We start from the raw sequence: 18,472 nt of genomic DNA, 5'->3' as shown, positions 1-18,472 counted from the left end.
GACCCTGCACAAGAGGAGAGGAAAGTTTGGGTATTTTAAGGCATGGTGACTTCACTATGTTAACTGAACCTATTATTATTTTGATAATCTTCAAAGTTAGAGTGGGGAAGCTAGCACCGTATTTTAATTAACTTTATGACAATCTACTAACCCACCTTCCTCCCAAAATAACAAGGATTTGTGACCTGGAAAATGTTGTGTTCTAATAAGATAGCCCCAAACTGCTGGAATGTCCTAAACATCTGAAATTGAACTACTTTTCTGAAAAATGATGTATTTACCTACCTTGGACCACAATAATCTAAGGACTGCAACAAACCCCACCCTAAGACAGAAGCAGACAGAAAAGAAAGTAAAGAAATCCTACAACACTGGAGATAGTTCAGAATTGGCCAACTATGCACACTTATTGTTTCAAACCTTCTATTCAAGCTTGACAATGTTTAGGGGAAACTGAAGTATCAGTAATACTACCAGGGTCAAGTTCAAGATTAGTGTTTAACCCCAAACCCCATACCGCATTTGACTTACTGCAAATGAGATACTCGGGGTTTCTCTTAAAATCTCTTTTGTTTTTTGAAACCACTGCTGAATCTGCACCAAGTTATAGAGAACTTTCTAACAGAAGAGTGTCCGTGACAGACAGAATAAATGATCCCCTTTCCAAGTAAGTGAATTTTAAAATGTAGATGATCGTTCTATATCCTTAGTTTGAGTTGCCAATGCAAATGAGTCAGAGGATTTGCCTCAGACAGTGAGTTAATTGTGTAACTCTACAGCAGAAAATGCCATTGGAGGGCGCTTGCTGACCTCACAGCTGAAAAAAAAAAAAAAAAAACACATTTAAAGATGTGGAAACCAGATGTTTCAGGCACATTTCAGCCTCTGCTCTGAGAATTTATCCCAAGCAGCCCTTAACAGGACATTCCTTCTCTACGACTGAGATATGATCATCTTAATTTACTTATTTGTCCTGCTATGGGAAGAGGCTCACGGATGGGGATTCAAGAATGGAATTTTTCATAACTCCATATGGCTTGGTAAGAAACTTCACTCATGAGCTTCTTGCTGGGGAAATCACTTCTTTGAATTCATACAGAAGTGAATCAAAGCTGTAAATTTTTCTCTTCTAGTTAAGGCTGATGTTTTCTAAGAAAATTGTTTGGGAAAAACAGCTGATGGAGTGTATATATCAACTCTTTTTTAAGTGCTCCTGCCTTCTAAAATTTTAGAATAGCTTTTTATAAAGTGAACTGTTGAGTAGAAAATAGAGGTTAATATTTATAGCCCATATGAATATGCCCTTTAAAATTTTCAAAGCAGGTGTGGTAGTATAATGGGGAAAGTGTCTTTAACAAAATAAAGTTACTAATACATTATTTTGTTCTTATTTCAATGCATTTGCAGTCAGATTTCATAACAGGTAACCATAAGAGAATTATAACAGGTAAATTAGAATATAAAATAATTTTACAATCACTGCTCTGTGTACTCTGACCTGTAGTATAGCTCACGTTTTTCCAAACATCTTTCAACTAGTTTCACAAAGCCATCTTGTAATATAGAAAAAATGAAAAAAGCTTGTATTTCTGAATGCATTCTTATCACTTGATTTCTTTTGTTTGAGCTAGCCATTTAAATACTTTACTACCTCTTCTGTTAGACAAGTAAAGTTTTTTTGTTGTTTTGTTTTGTTTTGTTAAATGTAAGGAAATGACATAGGCCTAACTGAGAATATAAACAATAGACCAAAAAAAAAAAACTAAATAGATAAAACCCCAAATGCTCCATAGAGTACTCTAAACAATGTTTTAATTCTCATGATACAGATTATTATTGCTTTATGTTCACTGTTGTATCTGATGGTGAATTTGAATTGCTCAAGAAGAGAATCGACAGATCCTTATATAAAACAAAGAAATAAAAAGAAAGCAAAATTAACCTAGATCTTGATTTTATGCTTGCTAAGCGGCACAGAGTTGTAGAATATCTTCCCTTTCAGCGTATTTCTTTCTGGTAATAACTACAGCCATGCGGATTTCATTAAAAAGCTCAATTTGCAATGCACAGCCTTACTGCCTCTTTTTTCAGCTTGAGCCAGCGAACTACTTTCATGCTGAACAGAGCAATCCATTTGGCCAAGATGGGGTCTGGAATTTACTAGAGGAATGAGCAAGTCTTTCTGTTTATTTTCATTACACACCATTGAACTTGGGAAACATACACCTATTTGTCAGAAATGAAAAAGAGGCTCATAAAGCTAGTAAGAGTTGAACCCAAACGGATAAACTGAAATTCTGTCAAATTCTCTAATGATGAAGTAAAATGTAGTTTGGGGTTTGTTTTTTTTTTTTTAAGTGATGTTGTATATCACCAAAATAGAAACCTGGACAATAGAATTCTGTCCCAGAGGTAGAGGGAAGCAAACCCAAATATTTGTTAATAGTATGCTGCACATCTGTGGCCTGGAGTGATTGCATATTGCTTCAAAGTGGGACAAATTATTGACCCAGTCAGCCTGGCATAAACTGTTTATAGTTGGTTAGATCAATGTAGTATTAGAAAACTGTTTAGAGGGGGAAGAGAGTTGAATTATAAGGCAGGAATCTGCTAGCAACTATCTAGAATAAGCACTTAAAATTCTTGGTCTCAGTTCCATGCTGGTAAAATGAGAAGTCTGAAGTAAGGGACCCTAAGGTTTATTTTTAACTCCTGTATACTCTAATTTCTTAGATAGTAAATTTTAAGACACATAAGGACAAGTGACTCCAACTAGTTTAAATGGAAAATTTAAAAATGTACAAATAAGCAATTCCTTTTAAACACTGTTTCGAATCTGAAAAAGGAGAAGGGAAAAGTAACATTATCATGAGCTCCTACTAGGATCCAGAAGCAATGCTTATAGGTTTCATGGTTTGTATATTCCAAAAAATAACTATCATTAGTCCCATTTGATCGATGAAGAAACTGAGGTTCAAGCAGTAATTTATACAAGGTCACACAACTGGTCTATCACAGAACCAGAAGTAGAAATCAGAGCCAACCTGCTACTGTTACCACTTACTATTAATAAAAGGAAAAGGAAATTATTGGTTAAGCAGATTTTCAATTTTAATGAATGACAACTAGAAAAATTAATAAATTATTACTTCTTCTGAAAGGTGAAACTCTTTAGATTAAGACTCATTATTCAAAGGACCATTTTAGTAGTATAAATTCTGAATTAAGAAATATTTTAAAATAAATCTGTGCTTAAAATATTCAAGTACACATGCCAAGAGTTCTCAACTTGTTCATAAGGCAAGATAATAGGAAGTTTGGGTCTCTTTCAGGAGCAATGTGGAATATTAGTATCATTTAATCAATTAAAAATTATAGTATAGACATCGCTGCTATTTGTTACTATCTTATTACTAGACAAGCTTCAAGAGGTACCAAAGTTTTAAGAAAAACTACTGGGAAGAAAACTTAAATTATTTTTTTAATCTTTCTGCTTATTTTTTTCCCCTCCAAACCTCTGTTAAAAGAAAAACTGAGGCATACTTAAAATTTGGAGTTTATCTGAGCAACAATCCATTTGAATTCAGCAGCATCCAATTTAACAGAAGGAGCTCCAAGGAGTGGTACAAAATGCAAAACTTTCATAGGCAGAAAGGAGCAGGCATAAGGAAGTTTTACTAGCAAAAAAGTAGGCTTTTGATGGCTAAGTTACATTCCTTTAGGGGATAGCAGCGGTCTATCAGGCAGATGATCTAACTAGTGATGATCAGGAGTCTTCTGACTGACTGGTTTAAGATTCCATTTCTGGGTAAGCTGAAACTATACTTAAGTCTTCATTTGGTGATGTGGGACTTACCTTGCTGTCTTGTTTCTAATACATCAGATTTTTATTTGGGGAGTAAAATATACAGGAAATTTTAGTTTGAGAAATCTGTGCAGACAAAATAATTTTTTTTCAAATAAAGATCTTTTAGAGAACAAATACAATTCTAACATTTTTAAAAAGTAACAATCATCTCCATCACATATATTAGTAAGTACTACATGTTCCTCTTCTCTACTAAAAGCCTCAGTATCCCTGTACTTCAAAATAGATGCACTTGCCTTGCCCATTAGTGCCCAAGTTGCTTAAGAACAGGGCTTGATTCCCCAGAACCTAGCAAAGTACCTCATGGTAAATTCTTAAAACAGCTACATTGGAAACTGGTAAAAGTTGAGTCAATGAAGCTTTACCTATGAAGGACACTTGGAAAGTAGGTAACTCTCAAAAGGGCAAATGACTTTGATGTTCCTTGTGTTTTCTGACCTCTAAGTATCAGACTAAGGCACTGTGTATGCGTGATAGGCTTTTACCATATAAGCTATAAGAGCAGGATCTCATGAGTATAGAAAAGCAGGGAAAATGCCAAGCAGCTTCTCCTATTGAACTGGCATTGTCAACTTCAGCTTTGGGTAGAGAGTAAGGAACAGTATTTCTAATACTGCTGGATTCATATCTTGCTGCAAGGCTAGAAATATAAATTCTTGTTGGAAATGGTCTTAATGGTGTCTGATTACACAGGTCGGGGTAAAAGACTTAACAATAATCTTGATAGTCTACACAGAACTATTAGAGCTATGTTATGATTATTGTCCTGGGAATCTTTTCACATTGTTTCTATGGCAAAATGCACTCCAAACTCAAAACAATCAATTTTAACAGTGATCTACTAGGAGACAGCTCACGTAAGACTTAATACCATCTAAAATGTGCTGGGAACAAACGGGAACTAAAAAAAGACAAACCAGGTAAAGAACTTAGGAACTGGTAGTCAGGTGTGTTCCACTTTTTCTCAGCTGTAGTTATATCTATTTTTCTTTTCTTTAATGCACTATTTGGTGCCTTTGGATTCTTTCAAACTGTTTCTCTGTTTTTTATTTGTTTACTAAATTCTCAACGACATTGCATTACTCATTTCTCTCAAATGGATATTTTGGCTTATTTTTCTCCTTCATTATGAGCCAATTTTCATTCCTTTTCTTTTCCTAGTGTTTACCTTTCCAAGTTTTTAAAACAAAGCCAAAAAAAACAAGTTAAAACTTTATCACCTTTGGACAGTGCAGAAATACAATGCTGTATTAAAACTTTATTTCAGGCTCTCAGTTCAAAAACATAACTTAGTCTCGAGTTTCTCTCTGTATCCCCCCAAAATTCCCCTCATTCAAAATGTTTCCCAAAGCTTTCTAACAATGAAAACTCAGCCACTCAAGGCAGCCGACCCAGGGAACCCTTTGGCAGGAACAATAGCTGATGTAATCTTCCAGATGAGGCCACAAAATTTCCCTTGTTCAACAAGAATGGATAACAGTGCATTTACGACATTTTGTGAATTCACAGAACAAGCAGCAGGCGTCTACCACAGGGAAGCACGGTCTGGCAAATACAAGCTCACCTATGCAGAAGCGAAGGCGGTGTGTGAATATGAAGGTGGCCATCTTGCCACCTACAAGCAGTTAGAGGCAGCCAGAAAAATTGGTAACTGCTTTGAATATAATATTTCTTCTTTTTCACCCTTGGAAAAAAAGTTTTTCCACCTTTCCTGCAACCACTTAGTAAGACTTACTTCTCCACCTCTTCTAATAGTTCCTCTGGCTTCTCCCATTTTCTCTCCCTAGAGCTAGATGGTGGACAGTTTCTAAAACAAGCAACTGAGTTGGGGTCACCTCCCATTCAGAGCAAATAAATTAAAGTCAAAAGAAAATGAAGATATCATCTCGATATCATTTAATTTCCTCATTAATTCTAAGCCATTGCTATTCATTTTTAATATTATACCATTTTATCTTTTCTTGATCTCTGTGGGTTTCCTCAGCTGTTAAATGATGTTATTATGTTGAATCTTACAGAGAAATTCACTTGGTAGAAGAAACAGTGAATTTAGTGATTTTTTTTCAAGTTTTTCCTTTTCTTTTTTAACATTAAGTGGGAGAATACATTTGTATTTTAGGATCAAAAGCCATGAGGAAAAGAGTTGTAAAGCACCAGATGAAAGATACTGGGAAGATGATGTCAGGACACCTGGTGAAAACTCAGTAATTAACAAATACTGTTTGCTTCTTTATAATAAAAGCTAGGGATTGGGAGAGAGTGAGGGGGCTGCTACTGTCTCTCCTGGACTTTCAGGAGAATCCAAAAGGCCACCTCCATTCAGAATTATCTTCTCCATTAAAGAAATCCCTTTGCTTACAGGAACATACCTGGCAAAGCTCATGAAAATATTTTATATTACCCAAGACAAAATGAAGGAGTTTTCAAAAATGGCCCAGAGTCTTCCCCAGATGACGGCTCAGACTATACCCACAGGGCTGTGTGTGACACAGTAACTGGAATGATACATGCAAAAGCCAGAGCCATTACTAGCCACCAGGGACTTGTAGTCAAATCGTTCTTGAATGGCATTGGCAAATATTAAAAGAGCCTCCAAAGCTGAGCAAGGAAAACAGGGCTGAGGCTTTGTTTGAAATGTTGAGTACTTTTATCTTTATTCAAATTTTTAAAAATATTAGCAATATCTTAATTGATACTGAAAGAGACACAATCATTTGAAAAAATTTTTTTCAGTATTGGTGATAATTTTAGTTATCTCATGGCACTAGTAGGGTTATTTGTGATAAGAAGCCAGCTCTGAAATTGGATTGTTTTCATATCCATGGTATCATTATTTCTTAGCCCATCTTTTTTTTTTTTTGCCAAGATGTCATTTTCTAGTAAAAGTCAGATGTTATAAGAACTTTTATATGTGTTCAAGCTTTATTTTTTAAGAAAACCGTTTTTCCCCTTATATATGAACTGGATTTCGGCAGTTAAGACACTGTCCCTGTTGGGAGGGGCCATCTTGGTGGAGATGACCTTTGCTCAGCTGAGGGAACATACAAGTTAAGCCATTACCCTTCCATTCTCTTGCAGGATTTCATGTCTGTGCTGCTGGGTGGATGGCCAAGGGCAGAGTTGGATACCCTATTGTGAAGCCAGGGCCCAACTGTGGATTTGGAAAAACTGGTATTATCGATTACGGAATCCGTCTCAATAGAAGTGAAAGATGGGACGCATATTGCTACAACCCACATGGTTTGTGGAAAACAGTAATTTTATACTATACAAAAACAGTTACATGTTATGAAAAAGAAATGTCTTCTTTTTCTAGAGACAAATCAATTTAATGACGATAATTTTACAAAGTTTTTAAATGTACATTTGGCTGCGTCAGGTCTTAGTTGCAGCGTGTAGGCTCAGCTGCCCCATGGCATGTGGGATCTTGGTTCACCAGCCAGGGCTCAAACCTGTGGGCCCTGTACTGCAAGCCAGACTCTTAAGTACTTGACCACCAGGGAAGTCCCCAGTAATGATAATTATTAATAACAACTACCATTTATTGAACGATTATGTTGTGCCAAACACTGACTTATGTCCCTTCATCCACACTGTCACTTAATGTTCACAACTCTTCAAGGAGTTGTTATACTCATTTTAGAATTCAGGAAACCGAAAGTTCAAGAACTTAAGTACTTTCCCCAGATCAGACAGCTGATAATTAGTAGGCAAGTGAGATCTCAAATTTAGTTTTCTGTGCCAGGGAACTTCCTGTGCACAAAGGAAAAAAAAAAAAAAAGCAGATTATAAACTTATCACAGTGAATTAGCTAAAACTGAGTGACTTCACTTTCACTTTTCACTTTCATGCATTGGAGGAGGAAATGGCAACCCACTCCAGTGTTCTTGCCCGAAGAATCCCAGGGACGGCGGGACCTGGGGGGCTGCTGTCTATGGGGTCGCACAGAGTCGGACACGACTGAAGCGACTTAGCAGCAGCAGCAGCATGAAGTAGTATAATACTACAAAATGTTAACTGTTCAAAGTTATCTTTTTAATAGAATGAGAAAAAGGAGACAGAATAAACAAATTGTTTTTCCTAATTTCTTTTTGTATATAAACTCTTAAACTTCCAAACTAAGCAACTCCCACTCTGTGTTTTTTTTTAATGAATATATACTGGATATTCTAGTTATTATTATATAGTATATGTTTTATTCATATTCTTTTTCCATGGTTGATTGTAGTCAGGAAAACTTTAAAGAGAAAATTAACTCATCATAATTACTATGAAGAGTAATTCTTGCTCCACGCTCTTAGAGAAAAAGTAGACTGTTTGGGGATTTATTTCCCCCAGGATAATATTACAAACTGTTACAACATGTCACAAACTATTTCCTACATTTATGATCATAAATATCCTCAGGTGGTATCCCATTTGGATCTACTTTATGAGAAAGTCTGTAGCACAGTAGGAGAGTTACAGTGAAGTTCTAGCATAGTATTATAGAATTTGTTACTGTTTAATAATATTAGTCATTGGAGAACAGTTTCTCACATTTGTAGCTAACCTATATCTCAAAATAATATGTACTCTGGTAGAAAAGAATTTTGTCTAGAGCTATCACCTACTCTCACTTGAGACAAAATATGAATAAATACTTACAGTGCATTCACATAGACTCTTTCAAACCACTTTGACATGCATTAAGCCTGGACTATACTACATTTATGGAGTAGGAAATGGCAACCCACTCCAGTATTCTTGCCTGGGAAATTCCATGGACAGAGAACCCTGGCTAGCTACAGTCCATGGGGTCACAAACAGTTGGATACAACTGAGCACGCAAGCACACATACAACATTTAGTCCTATATTTAGTCACTGTTTATAATTTATATTCCTCCTTTTCCTCTCTCTCCCCTCTTCTCTTCCTTTTTTTTTTTTTTTTTGGTTGTGCTGCACTGCTTGCAGGATCTCAGTTCCCCAACCAGGGATTGAACCCAGGCCAAGGAAGTGAAAGCCCAGAATCCAAACCGCTAGGCCACCAGGGAACTCCCCCTTTTCCTTAAATATACTTATATAGGCGTTTCTCTTCTTACTCTAACTTGGAGATATTGATTAATTAATAATCATTATTTTCCTGATACTGTTATGATTTTTTTTTTCATTTCAATCATTTTTCAGTGAACTGTGTTTCTCCCATTGCTAGTTCAGGCGGCCCCCTGTCCCCTTCAGGTTAACCACATCCTAAATAATCAGCACGTCACTGAATCTAAAAGTAAGCTGAGAATTGAGTAAGAACAAGTCTCCTAGGATTCTGTACATTTCATTGCTCTTTTATAAGAATGCCAAATTAACTTACAAATTTTTGTAAGTTGTATTTATTTCTCATAGAGGCTAAATACTTTTCACTCTGGGAAAATGTGTACAGAATATATATATATGTAAATATTATTTATATATAGATATTATATATATGTAAATGTAGGATGCTATGGGACAGGGAAAATCACTCCCAAAGTAGGCACTTGTTAGTCACTCAGTCACGTCTGACTCTTTGAGACTCTATGGACTGTGTAGCCCACCAGGCTCCTCTGTCCGTGGAATTCTCCAGCAAGAATATTGGAGTGGGTAGCCATTCCCTTCTCCAGGGGAATCTTACCAACCCAGGGATCCAACCTGGGTGTCCTGCATTACAGGCAGATTCTTTACCATCTGAGCCACCAGGGAAGCCCCTTATGTGCACATAAACACTATATATTTTATAATATTTAATAACAATATGAATAGCTTACACTTTGCATAATACCATTAAGCTATCCTCTATATTTATCCTCAGAATAGTGCTGTGAGGGAGGTAACAGAAGAGGCATGACTACATTTATTTTATCAATGAAGACACTGAGGTACAGACTGGTCACCGAGCTCAGACTAGGTTGCTGACCTTCCTTGTCACTCCCTGGCCTTTCTAAGAGCCTATTCTGCCCTGGAGACACAAGCTCCTTAACCTCTATGGTGTTAGGGATTCTAGCACAATTTTTTATCATAGTTATTTTAAAGAAGAATATTCTTGTAAAAAGCCTCTAATTGATACAATAAAAATATCTTTGAATACTACCAAAGTCACTACCTCCACACCACCACTCAGATTATTTTTGAATTTCCAGTTTCCATCTTTTTTTTAAGACACTAGACATTTAGTTGATATGGAATTAAAATGAGCTGGGACCCTTCTATAGCTTTCCTTCTAGGTCATACTGCAAAATTACTGTTCTGGTAGAGATTGTTCGCTCTTATAAGAGGTTATGGGACATGATAGAAATCTATGAAATGGTAAATGACTTGAAAAAATCAACAGAGATATCTCCACCAAATCCTCAAATCGTATTAGAATTAAGTTGCTAATTTAAACCAGTAAAAGAAGTATAGAATGATTATAAATTCTTCCTTTTAACTGGATTAGAATGACCTTCAAGTTCCCTAGTGGTCTTTATAAGGATTTTCCAAACAGAATTTATTGGATGCATTATTCTAAGTGTTCAAGTCCCTGAAGACACAGTGGTGACACCACAGGACAAAATCCCTGTCATAGCTGGTGATATAGATATATGTTGGTGAAGTACGTATATGTTGGCAATACAGGTAGGTATATGTATCAAGATTTGTCAAAACACATTTAAGTGTGCACTTAAGATGTGTGCTCTGTGCTTAAAATGTGAACAGAGCAAGAAATGTAAACAGGAGCACAATTATTTCTTTTTGCTACTTTACTTTTTTTAAAAAAATCACAAGTGGTCTATGTTTATTTTTGAGAATTTAGCAACTATTAACAAAAAAAATAGTTATTCTTCAGCTACAATTACACACAATATACTAGGGAGGCTATATATTTATTCATGTCTTTATTTTTATTTCATAAAAAGTACTAAATAGATGGACACTAAGAAATGAATATCTTTTTAAAGTAGGAATCATCTTTTTAAATGCTTTATTTTTTCTTTTCTCATTTCAGCAAAGGAGTGTGGTGGTGTGTTTACAGATCCAAAGAGAATTTTTAAATCTCCAGGCTTCCCAAATGAGTATGATGATAACCAAATCTGCTACTGGCACATTAGACTCAAGTATGGTCAGCGCATTCACCTGAGTTTTTTGGACTTTGACCTTGAAGATGACCCAGCTTGCTTGGCTGACTATGTTGAAGTATATGACAGTTACGATGATGTCCACGGCTTTGTGGGAAGGTATGTGTTGCTTCTCCATACAGGAAGCTAATGAACATCTGATATTTTGCATGATGCTTCTTTAATTTCCCCCCAACTGCCCCTCCCCTACAATATTGATTTTCCAGTTTATCTATTCCCCTGCAACATTCTTTCCTTTCCTAACTTTCCTAACGAAGATTTTTCTTTCCACTGTTAGTCCTAACAAGCCATAGTCAGCTGCTACCTCTACTTATGATTAAAATAGTGATAGCTACTTTTTGATTTGCTAAGTTGTAACAGTTAAATATTCTATTTAGGCAGACCTCAAGATCTGACTAACAGGAGAAAGAAGATATGTAGGATGGGAAATTTGTTGGGGTTTTTAAGTGTTCTGATTTCTGTCAACCTAAATTCAGTAATTGTTGCCTTTCTTCTGTGTACAAAGCACTGTACTAAGCATTAAGGATACAGGCTAAACAAGTACTCTAGAGCCCCTTCTCTCATACAGTTCAGCTAATTATACAGTGGGTATCTTCTTAAAAATAGCTTTCTTTGCCATGAAAAAACAAATGTTCCTTTCCTCAGTATTTCTCTCCTGGTTTTTCAACATCCTGGGACACAATATTTTTGGTGCGTGTTCTCACCCAGTATCTTTAATATAGTTTACATTTTACAATACAAATTTTGCAACATTGTATGAAATATTATAAATTAAAGAGAGCACAGTTAGGTGTTTTATATATTCAGGTCCCCACTTAATGTGTATTTTAAATATCTATCATCAATGGATTATTGGTTATAAATTCTCTATTACCCATGGTAGTAATTTAATGAAAGAAAATAGTAGTGGGGATAATTTAAAATAATAGACAATATCTTTTTATTGACTTTGAAATCTGTAACTTAAGTAGAAAGACAAACAAAGGCATTTCTTGCATAAATGAATAGCAGTTTTTGGATGGAAAGTGTTTTTTTGCTGTTGTTTTGTTCTTTAGCTGAGACTACTACTATGGAAAGAAATACAAATAGTTTTAAAAAATAGTTTGAAGAAGACTAGAAGTAGGATCTGAGGACTTAAGAACAAAGTCTTTTTTGAAAGAACGGACCTCCTACCTTGGGACTTAAGATAACATTTTTATTCTAAATCTAGTTTCAGAAATCAATTACAGTTCTAGATAAAATGACTTTTAAGCTACAGGCTAATTTGTTATTTATTGGATTATATTGTGTGATTTACCTTTATGATAGACTTTCTCCTTCTCTGGAATAAACTACTTTTTCATGAGAAACTAACAAAAACCCTTACTTTCTATATAATTATGTGCAAGGGAATTCCTTTCAAGCCATGATTCAGATAAAAATCACATCATCTTATAAGGTCCAATGTAATTTTTTCCTTTTTAAATCAGTCATACCCCCCATTCTTCTTTAACTGTGAAGAAAACTTCATGAGATTAATCAGAAACAAATTTTTAAAATTTCCCAAAAAGATTCAAATTGTTTACCACACAAAAACTTTGTAGACGCACAGAGTAGAAATGCCACAAATTCTTTCCTAAGAATCTCAATACTGCAAGAAGTCTATTTCAAACAATATTTTAGCCTCTCTTCTCTCTTACAAGGGCTTTCCAGGTGGCTTTAGAGGTAAAGAACCTGCCTGCCAGTGCAGGAGATGTAAGAGACTTGGGTTCAATCCCAGGGTCGGGAAAATTCCCTGGAGGAATGCATGGCAACCCACTTTAGTATTCTTGCCTGGAGAATCCCATGGACAGAGGAGCCTGGTGGGCTATGGTCCATCGGGTCACACAGAGTCAGACATACTGAAGCAACTTAGCACTCACGCAGGCTCTCTTATAAATTCTAGTAAAAATAAAGTAGAATAGAAAAGTGAGCCATTACTGGCACCCCACTCCAGTACTCTCGCCTGGAGGGTCCCATGGACGGAGGAGCCTGGTGGGCTGCGGTCCATGGGGTTGCTGGGAGTCAGACACGACTGAGTGACTTCACTTTCACTTTTCACTTTCATGCATTGGAGAAGGAAATGGCAGCCCACTCCCGTGTTCTTGCCTGGAGAATCCCAGGGACAGGGGAGCCTGGTGGGCTGCCGTCTACAGGGTCGCACAGAGTTGGACACGACTGAAGCGACTTAGCAGCAGCAGAGCCAGTACTTAGAGGAACTGGAGTAGGCAATGGCATCCCACTCCAGTATTCTTGCCTGGAAAATTTCCATGGACAGAGGAGCCTGGCGGGTTATAGTCCATGGGGTTGCAAAGAGTCAGGTACGACTGAGCACACACGCACCCACGCACCTCTTAGGAGAAATTTAAAGTACATCAATTATCAGTTAGTCACTTGCAAGAGCTATATTATAATTATTCATGTGACCTCTCCTTTTTAAAAATTCTCTTTCAGATACTGTGGAGATGAGCTTCCAGAAGACATCATTAGTACAGGTAATGGCTCTAAATTGAGGAACAAAACTATGATTTGCTTTCTCAGTGTCACTGAAAGTGAAGGATCCAACAGTTATTACTACATAACTTTTTAAAGTTGAGAACTGAAGACAGACAGGGCTTGCTAGCTTGCAAAAGGCAAAGAACTATTTAAACTTAAAAAGTGTGTAGTCTCTGGTTACTTGCAGGACATGCAGTCTGAAATAGTCATGGGTCTGCAAATCCATAAATACTGCTGTATCTTATAATTCCCATAAAATGTGGTAACAAAAGGCCCAAAGTTTTCATCGATAGAGGATTGAAGTAATTTGCCATGTTGTTAAAAATATCATTTATCACTGAAAAAAATTTTAAATTGTATTTATTGCATTTTCACATTAGTACAGCAATCCCAAGGAAGTCTTATGAAGATCACAGATCTGTTAGGTGTTTCTAATAGATATTACATGATAAAAGGGCTCTAAGGTCAGGTAAATTGGGGAAACATTGGGTTAAACAGGTTTCTTTGTTAGAAGACATTAGAGAACTTTTACTATGCTAATTATGCATAGTTAATCTTAAAAGACTAACTATAGTGAGCAGTGTTTTCCAGATCTTTTTCCTCTTGCTAATTATTTTATGAGACTGTTCCTTGAAATGTGCACCAAGAAATGTTCCAGGAGCAGCATACATTTATCGCAATGAGCAATACCACTGCTGTTGCCTCAAACTGCTACTTTCTGGCTAAGAACTTTTACTTTCTTCGATGTCTTCATTTTTCTCTTTATTTTCATCACTCACACCAGTAATTCACATTCTGGCTTGTTTTCCTCCAAAACATTAAAAAAAAAAAAAATTATCACAATACTTCTGCAACTAAAAACACCAAAGCTACATTGAATTGCAGTTTCCAAACAGTCCTTAAACTGAGATACTACAAGCTGAATTAGTCCCACACCCTAGCTTTGCAGTGCCTGCAATTTTCGTTGATGAATCATTGCAAGAGATGGAAATTCTTGTTCAGTACTGGAATGATTAATGCTTAAAGTTTATTAATTCATTACTATGTCACAATCTCCTCAGGAAGAGTAATCTTTTAAACTTTTTATTTATCTCTTATTCTTTACTTGAGAACATATTTCATGTTAACAGAAAACTAAAAGAAGACATTTTATGAGATGTAGGAGGGTAGTTGGGAGGGGGGTGAGAATTCTATTTTTAAAAAAGTGAAACAGAGGGAGAATCCAAAGGAAGCCTGAAAATTGACATTTTTCTTATTTTGTCTAAAACAGACTCCAAATGTAACACCAAATCAGTGTTTTTCTGGCACAACTGCGAGAAACTAAAAAAAGAAAAACCCACACAATTTATTATTCAAAGAGAAACAAATCAACAGAAAGAACATAATTAAATAAAATGCCAAAGATTTAGCAAAACAGCAGGAAGAATACACACTGATACAGAGTAATAGAAAAAGAATATACAAAATAAGTTTAAAGTACTATCCTCTCAGTCAAGATACTGCTGTTAACATTTTAATCTAGTTTTCTTCTTAAATATATGCTTACTCACCCCAGGATATTTATATTAAAAAACAAAAACAGAAAATAAACTAAAAACTACCCATAGTTGTACCACTTTGCTACTGCTAAGTCACTTCAGTCGTGTCCGACTCTATGTGACCCCATAGACAGCAGCCCACCAGGCTGCCCCGTCCCTGGGATTCTCCAGGCAAGAACACTGGAGTGGGTTGCCATTTCCTTCTCCAATGCATGAAAGTGAAAGGTGAAAGAGAAGTCGCTCATTCGTGTCCGACTCTTAGCGATCCCATGGACTGCAGCCCACCTGGCTCCTCCATCCATGGGGTTTTCCAGGCAAGAGTACTGGAGTGGGGTGCCATTGCCTTCTCCGTGTACCACTTTAATAAAAGGTATATAAGGAAAGAAAGTGCCCACTCTTCTCACCTCTCCCTACCCAAGAAAGGCATTGGACAACTATGTGGTGTCCATCTTTCCAGATGTCTTCCTGTAACAAACATTACATACATGGAGACTATGGAGCTACTTCAAAGTCACAGTGTAATCGGGAAGCCCTGTATATTTAGATCACTCGAATTCTTTTTAATGACTCTTAATAGGTGCCATAATTTGTCATACAGCAATATTTAACATCCTGAAGGCAGTTGTTGCTGATTTTTTTGTCTTTTGCTAGTCAACATTCCACTAGACATTTAAAAATATACATTTATTCCTTTGTCTGTGCTGGGTCTTAGTTGTGGCATGTAGGATACAGTTCCCTGACAAGGGATTGAACCCTGGCTCCCTGCATTGGGAGTGCAGAGTCTTAGGCACTGAACCACCAGGGAAGTCCCCTATATATTTTCATACTTCTACTTGTTAGTGCTATTTTTTTTAAGAGTCAATTCCTAAAAGTGAAATTTCGGGGTCACAAGTAATGTACACTTAGGGGTGTGCGTGTGTGTATGTTCGGTCGAGTCTGACTCTTAGCGATTCCCAGACTGTAGCCCGCCAGGCTCCTCTGTTCGTAGAATCTTCCAGGCAAGAATACTGGAGTGGGTTGCCATTTCCTTCTTCAAGGAATCTTCCTGATCCAGGGATCAAACCCACAACTCTGTGTCTCCTGCATTGATAGGCAGATTCTTTATTACTGTCCATGTGGGAAGCCATAGATGTGGATAGATGCCAGCAAATTAGCAGTAGGCCCCACTGTGCCCATTTTTATTTTAACCAGTTGAGTAGTCTATAAGAAAACATTTCTTTTTTCCATTTAAGCAGCTCTCCCAAGTTTGAGAAGAGTGCAGTAGACCAGAGTATGAACTCTAGGTTCAAACCTGGTTCTGCCATTTAAAACCCTGTGGCCTTGGGCAAGCTACTCAGGCTCTCTATGCCTCAATTTCATTTATAAAATGACTATGTTAATAGTATGCACTTCATCATGTTACTGTGGAAAATAAGATGAAAGACATTTAAAGCTGTGCTTGACAAAACCAAACATTAGCATTCAGTGTGTATGGGGGTTTTGCAAAGAAATCTGGATTTGTGATTTGGATTAAGAAGGCTTTTCCCACATGAAAAAGAAAAATATCCCTACATATTTCATATAATGAAGTTTTTCTATTTTTGGTACATGTTGGTCTTTAATGCAGGTAAAATATAGTTAAGTGCTTTGTTTAAAAGAGAGATCTAGCTTTGTGGCTTTTTTTCCTTTTTTTTTTCTTTTTCTTAACAAATGCAAGGTTTGTTGCCATCATTTAGTAAATAACCCATCTATATCTCACTGGTTTGAACTGCCTGCTGTTCTCCTGTAATTCTATGGATGTTCCTTCTACAAAGAAAACCTTTTAAAACAGAATAGACAAAATTTCCTGTAGGACAGATTAGAGAGCCACAGGAAAAATCTGGAAGTCCTTGCTTCACCTGGCAATGATACTACAGACTCAACAATTTGAAAATATAGTTCTGAATTCTGGGAGTCTTGATCATGAATTTTTATATTCTCCATATGAGAATGATGAGTCTTTGAACTGTCAGCCAAATTGAAGGAAAGTAACATCTTGGTTCTTCTGCATCTTCCTCCTCCCCAGGAAATGTCATGACATTGAAGTTCCTAAGTGATGCTTCAGTGACTGCAGGAGGTTTCCAAATCAAATACGTTGCAGTGGATCCTGTATCCAAATCCAGTCAAGGAAAGAATGCAAGTACTACAAGTACTACTTCTACTGGAAATAAAAACTTTTTAGCTGGAAGATTTAGCCATTTATAAAAGAAAAAAAAAAAAAAAGACATTCCGTATTTATGTTTCTATCTTTTGGAACACTTTTGATCTCACTTTTATATTATTATTATTAACATTTATTTATTATTTTTCTAAATGTGAAAGCATTACCTGATAATTTGAGGATAACTGGAAAATACAGAAAACTCTGAATGAGAAAATAAAATCTCCCATAATCTCCTTGCATAAAAACAGCAAGCATTAAATTTATACATACTTTTTAGTCATTTTTCAATTTGTGGTATATGTATATATGCATCTATATGTATTCATACTTCAAATTATTGAATCCTACTCTATGTACAGTTTGACATCTTGAATATTTTTAACCTTGAACTATATGGTATACACATTTTCCCCTATCACTGAGTAGTCTGCAAAAACATGATTTTGAATAACTGTAAAATGCCCAAGGTATGATTGTCCCATACTTTCTGTAAACCTGTCTCTATTGTGGGAATTATTGATTGTTTTTATAAATATTGTTTCAATAAACATCCTTGAACATATATGTATTTGGACATCCCTCTAATTATTCAAGATAGGGTCCTAGAGGTAGAATTACTGAGTCAGAGATTAATTAAAATAAAAAAAATTTTGAGGTAGATCAGCTGGACTTTATGACACCGAATGGGATGGGTGGTAGGCTGGGTGGCAGGTGAGCCATACTCACTCAGCAGATGAAGGTATCTTCTAGGGAAGCTAGAAAGTGAATGGACTAGGAAAATAGTGGGTTTTAAGGGCACACTAAGGGCACATTGGAGAAGGCAATGGCACCCCACTCCAGTACTCTTGCCTGGAGAATCCCATGGATGGAGGAGCCTGATGGGCTGCAATCCATGGGGTTCCTAAGAGTCAGACACGACTTCACTTTCACCTTTCACTTTCATGCATTGGAGAAGGAAATGGCAACCCACTCCAGTATTCTTGCCTGGAGAATCCCAGGGACGGGGGAGCCTGATGGGCAGCCGTCTATGGGGTTGCACAGAGTCGGACACGACTGAAGCGACTTAGCAGCAGCAGCAGCAGCAAGGGCACATTTCATTTCACAAGCTAGCAAAGAAATGTTCAAAATCCTCCAAGCCAGGCTTCAATAGTATGTGAACCGTGTTCACAGATGAACCGTGAACAGATGTTCAAGCTGGATTTAGAAAAGGCAAAGGAACCAGAGGTCAAATTGCCGACATCCAT

At 36.6% G+C, this 18,472-nt stretch overlaps 1 protein-coding gene across 2 annotated transcripts; it reads left to right on the top strand.

Annotated features, from left to right (window-relative positions):
• Window positions 1-858: 858 nt before the first annotated feature.
• Window positions 859-17,790, top strand: TNFAIP6 (TNF alpha induced protein 6). Of its 2 annotated transcripts, XM_027561036.1 has the most exons (6): window positions 862-1,040; window positions 5,378-5,515; window positions 6,947-7,108; window positions 10,865-11,093; window positions 13,467-13,507; window positions 17,091-17,790. In XM_027561036.1, the coding sequence occupies exons 1-6, from the start codon at window positions 947-949 to the stop codon at window positions 17,267-17,269; spliced, it is 843 nt and encodes a 280-aa protein (XP_027416837.1). In that variant the 5' UTR covers window positions 862-946; the 3' UTR covers window positions 17,270-17,790. The 2 variants fall into 2 exon arrangements, with proteins under 2 accessions (XP_027416845.1, XP_027416837.1); XM_027561044.1 differs by lacking the exon at window positions 5,378-5,515 and having other exon boundaries at window positions 859-1,040.
• The last annotated feature ends 682 nt before the right edge of the window (window positions 17,791-18,472 follow it).

Source organism: Bos indicus x Bos taurus, chromosome 2, assembly GCF_003369695.1.
Source record: "Bos indicus x Bos taurus breed Angus x Brahman F1 hybrid chromosome 2, Bos_hybrid_MaternalHap_v2.0, whole genome shotgun sequence".
Classification (NCBI taxonomy): Eukaryota; Metazoa; Chordata; class Mammalia; order Artiodactyla; family Bovidae; genus Bos; species Bos indicus x Bos taurus.
The sequence above is the reverse complement of the archived record's forward strand: the minus strand, read 5'-3'. Positions and strand labels throughout refer to the sequence as shown.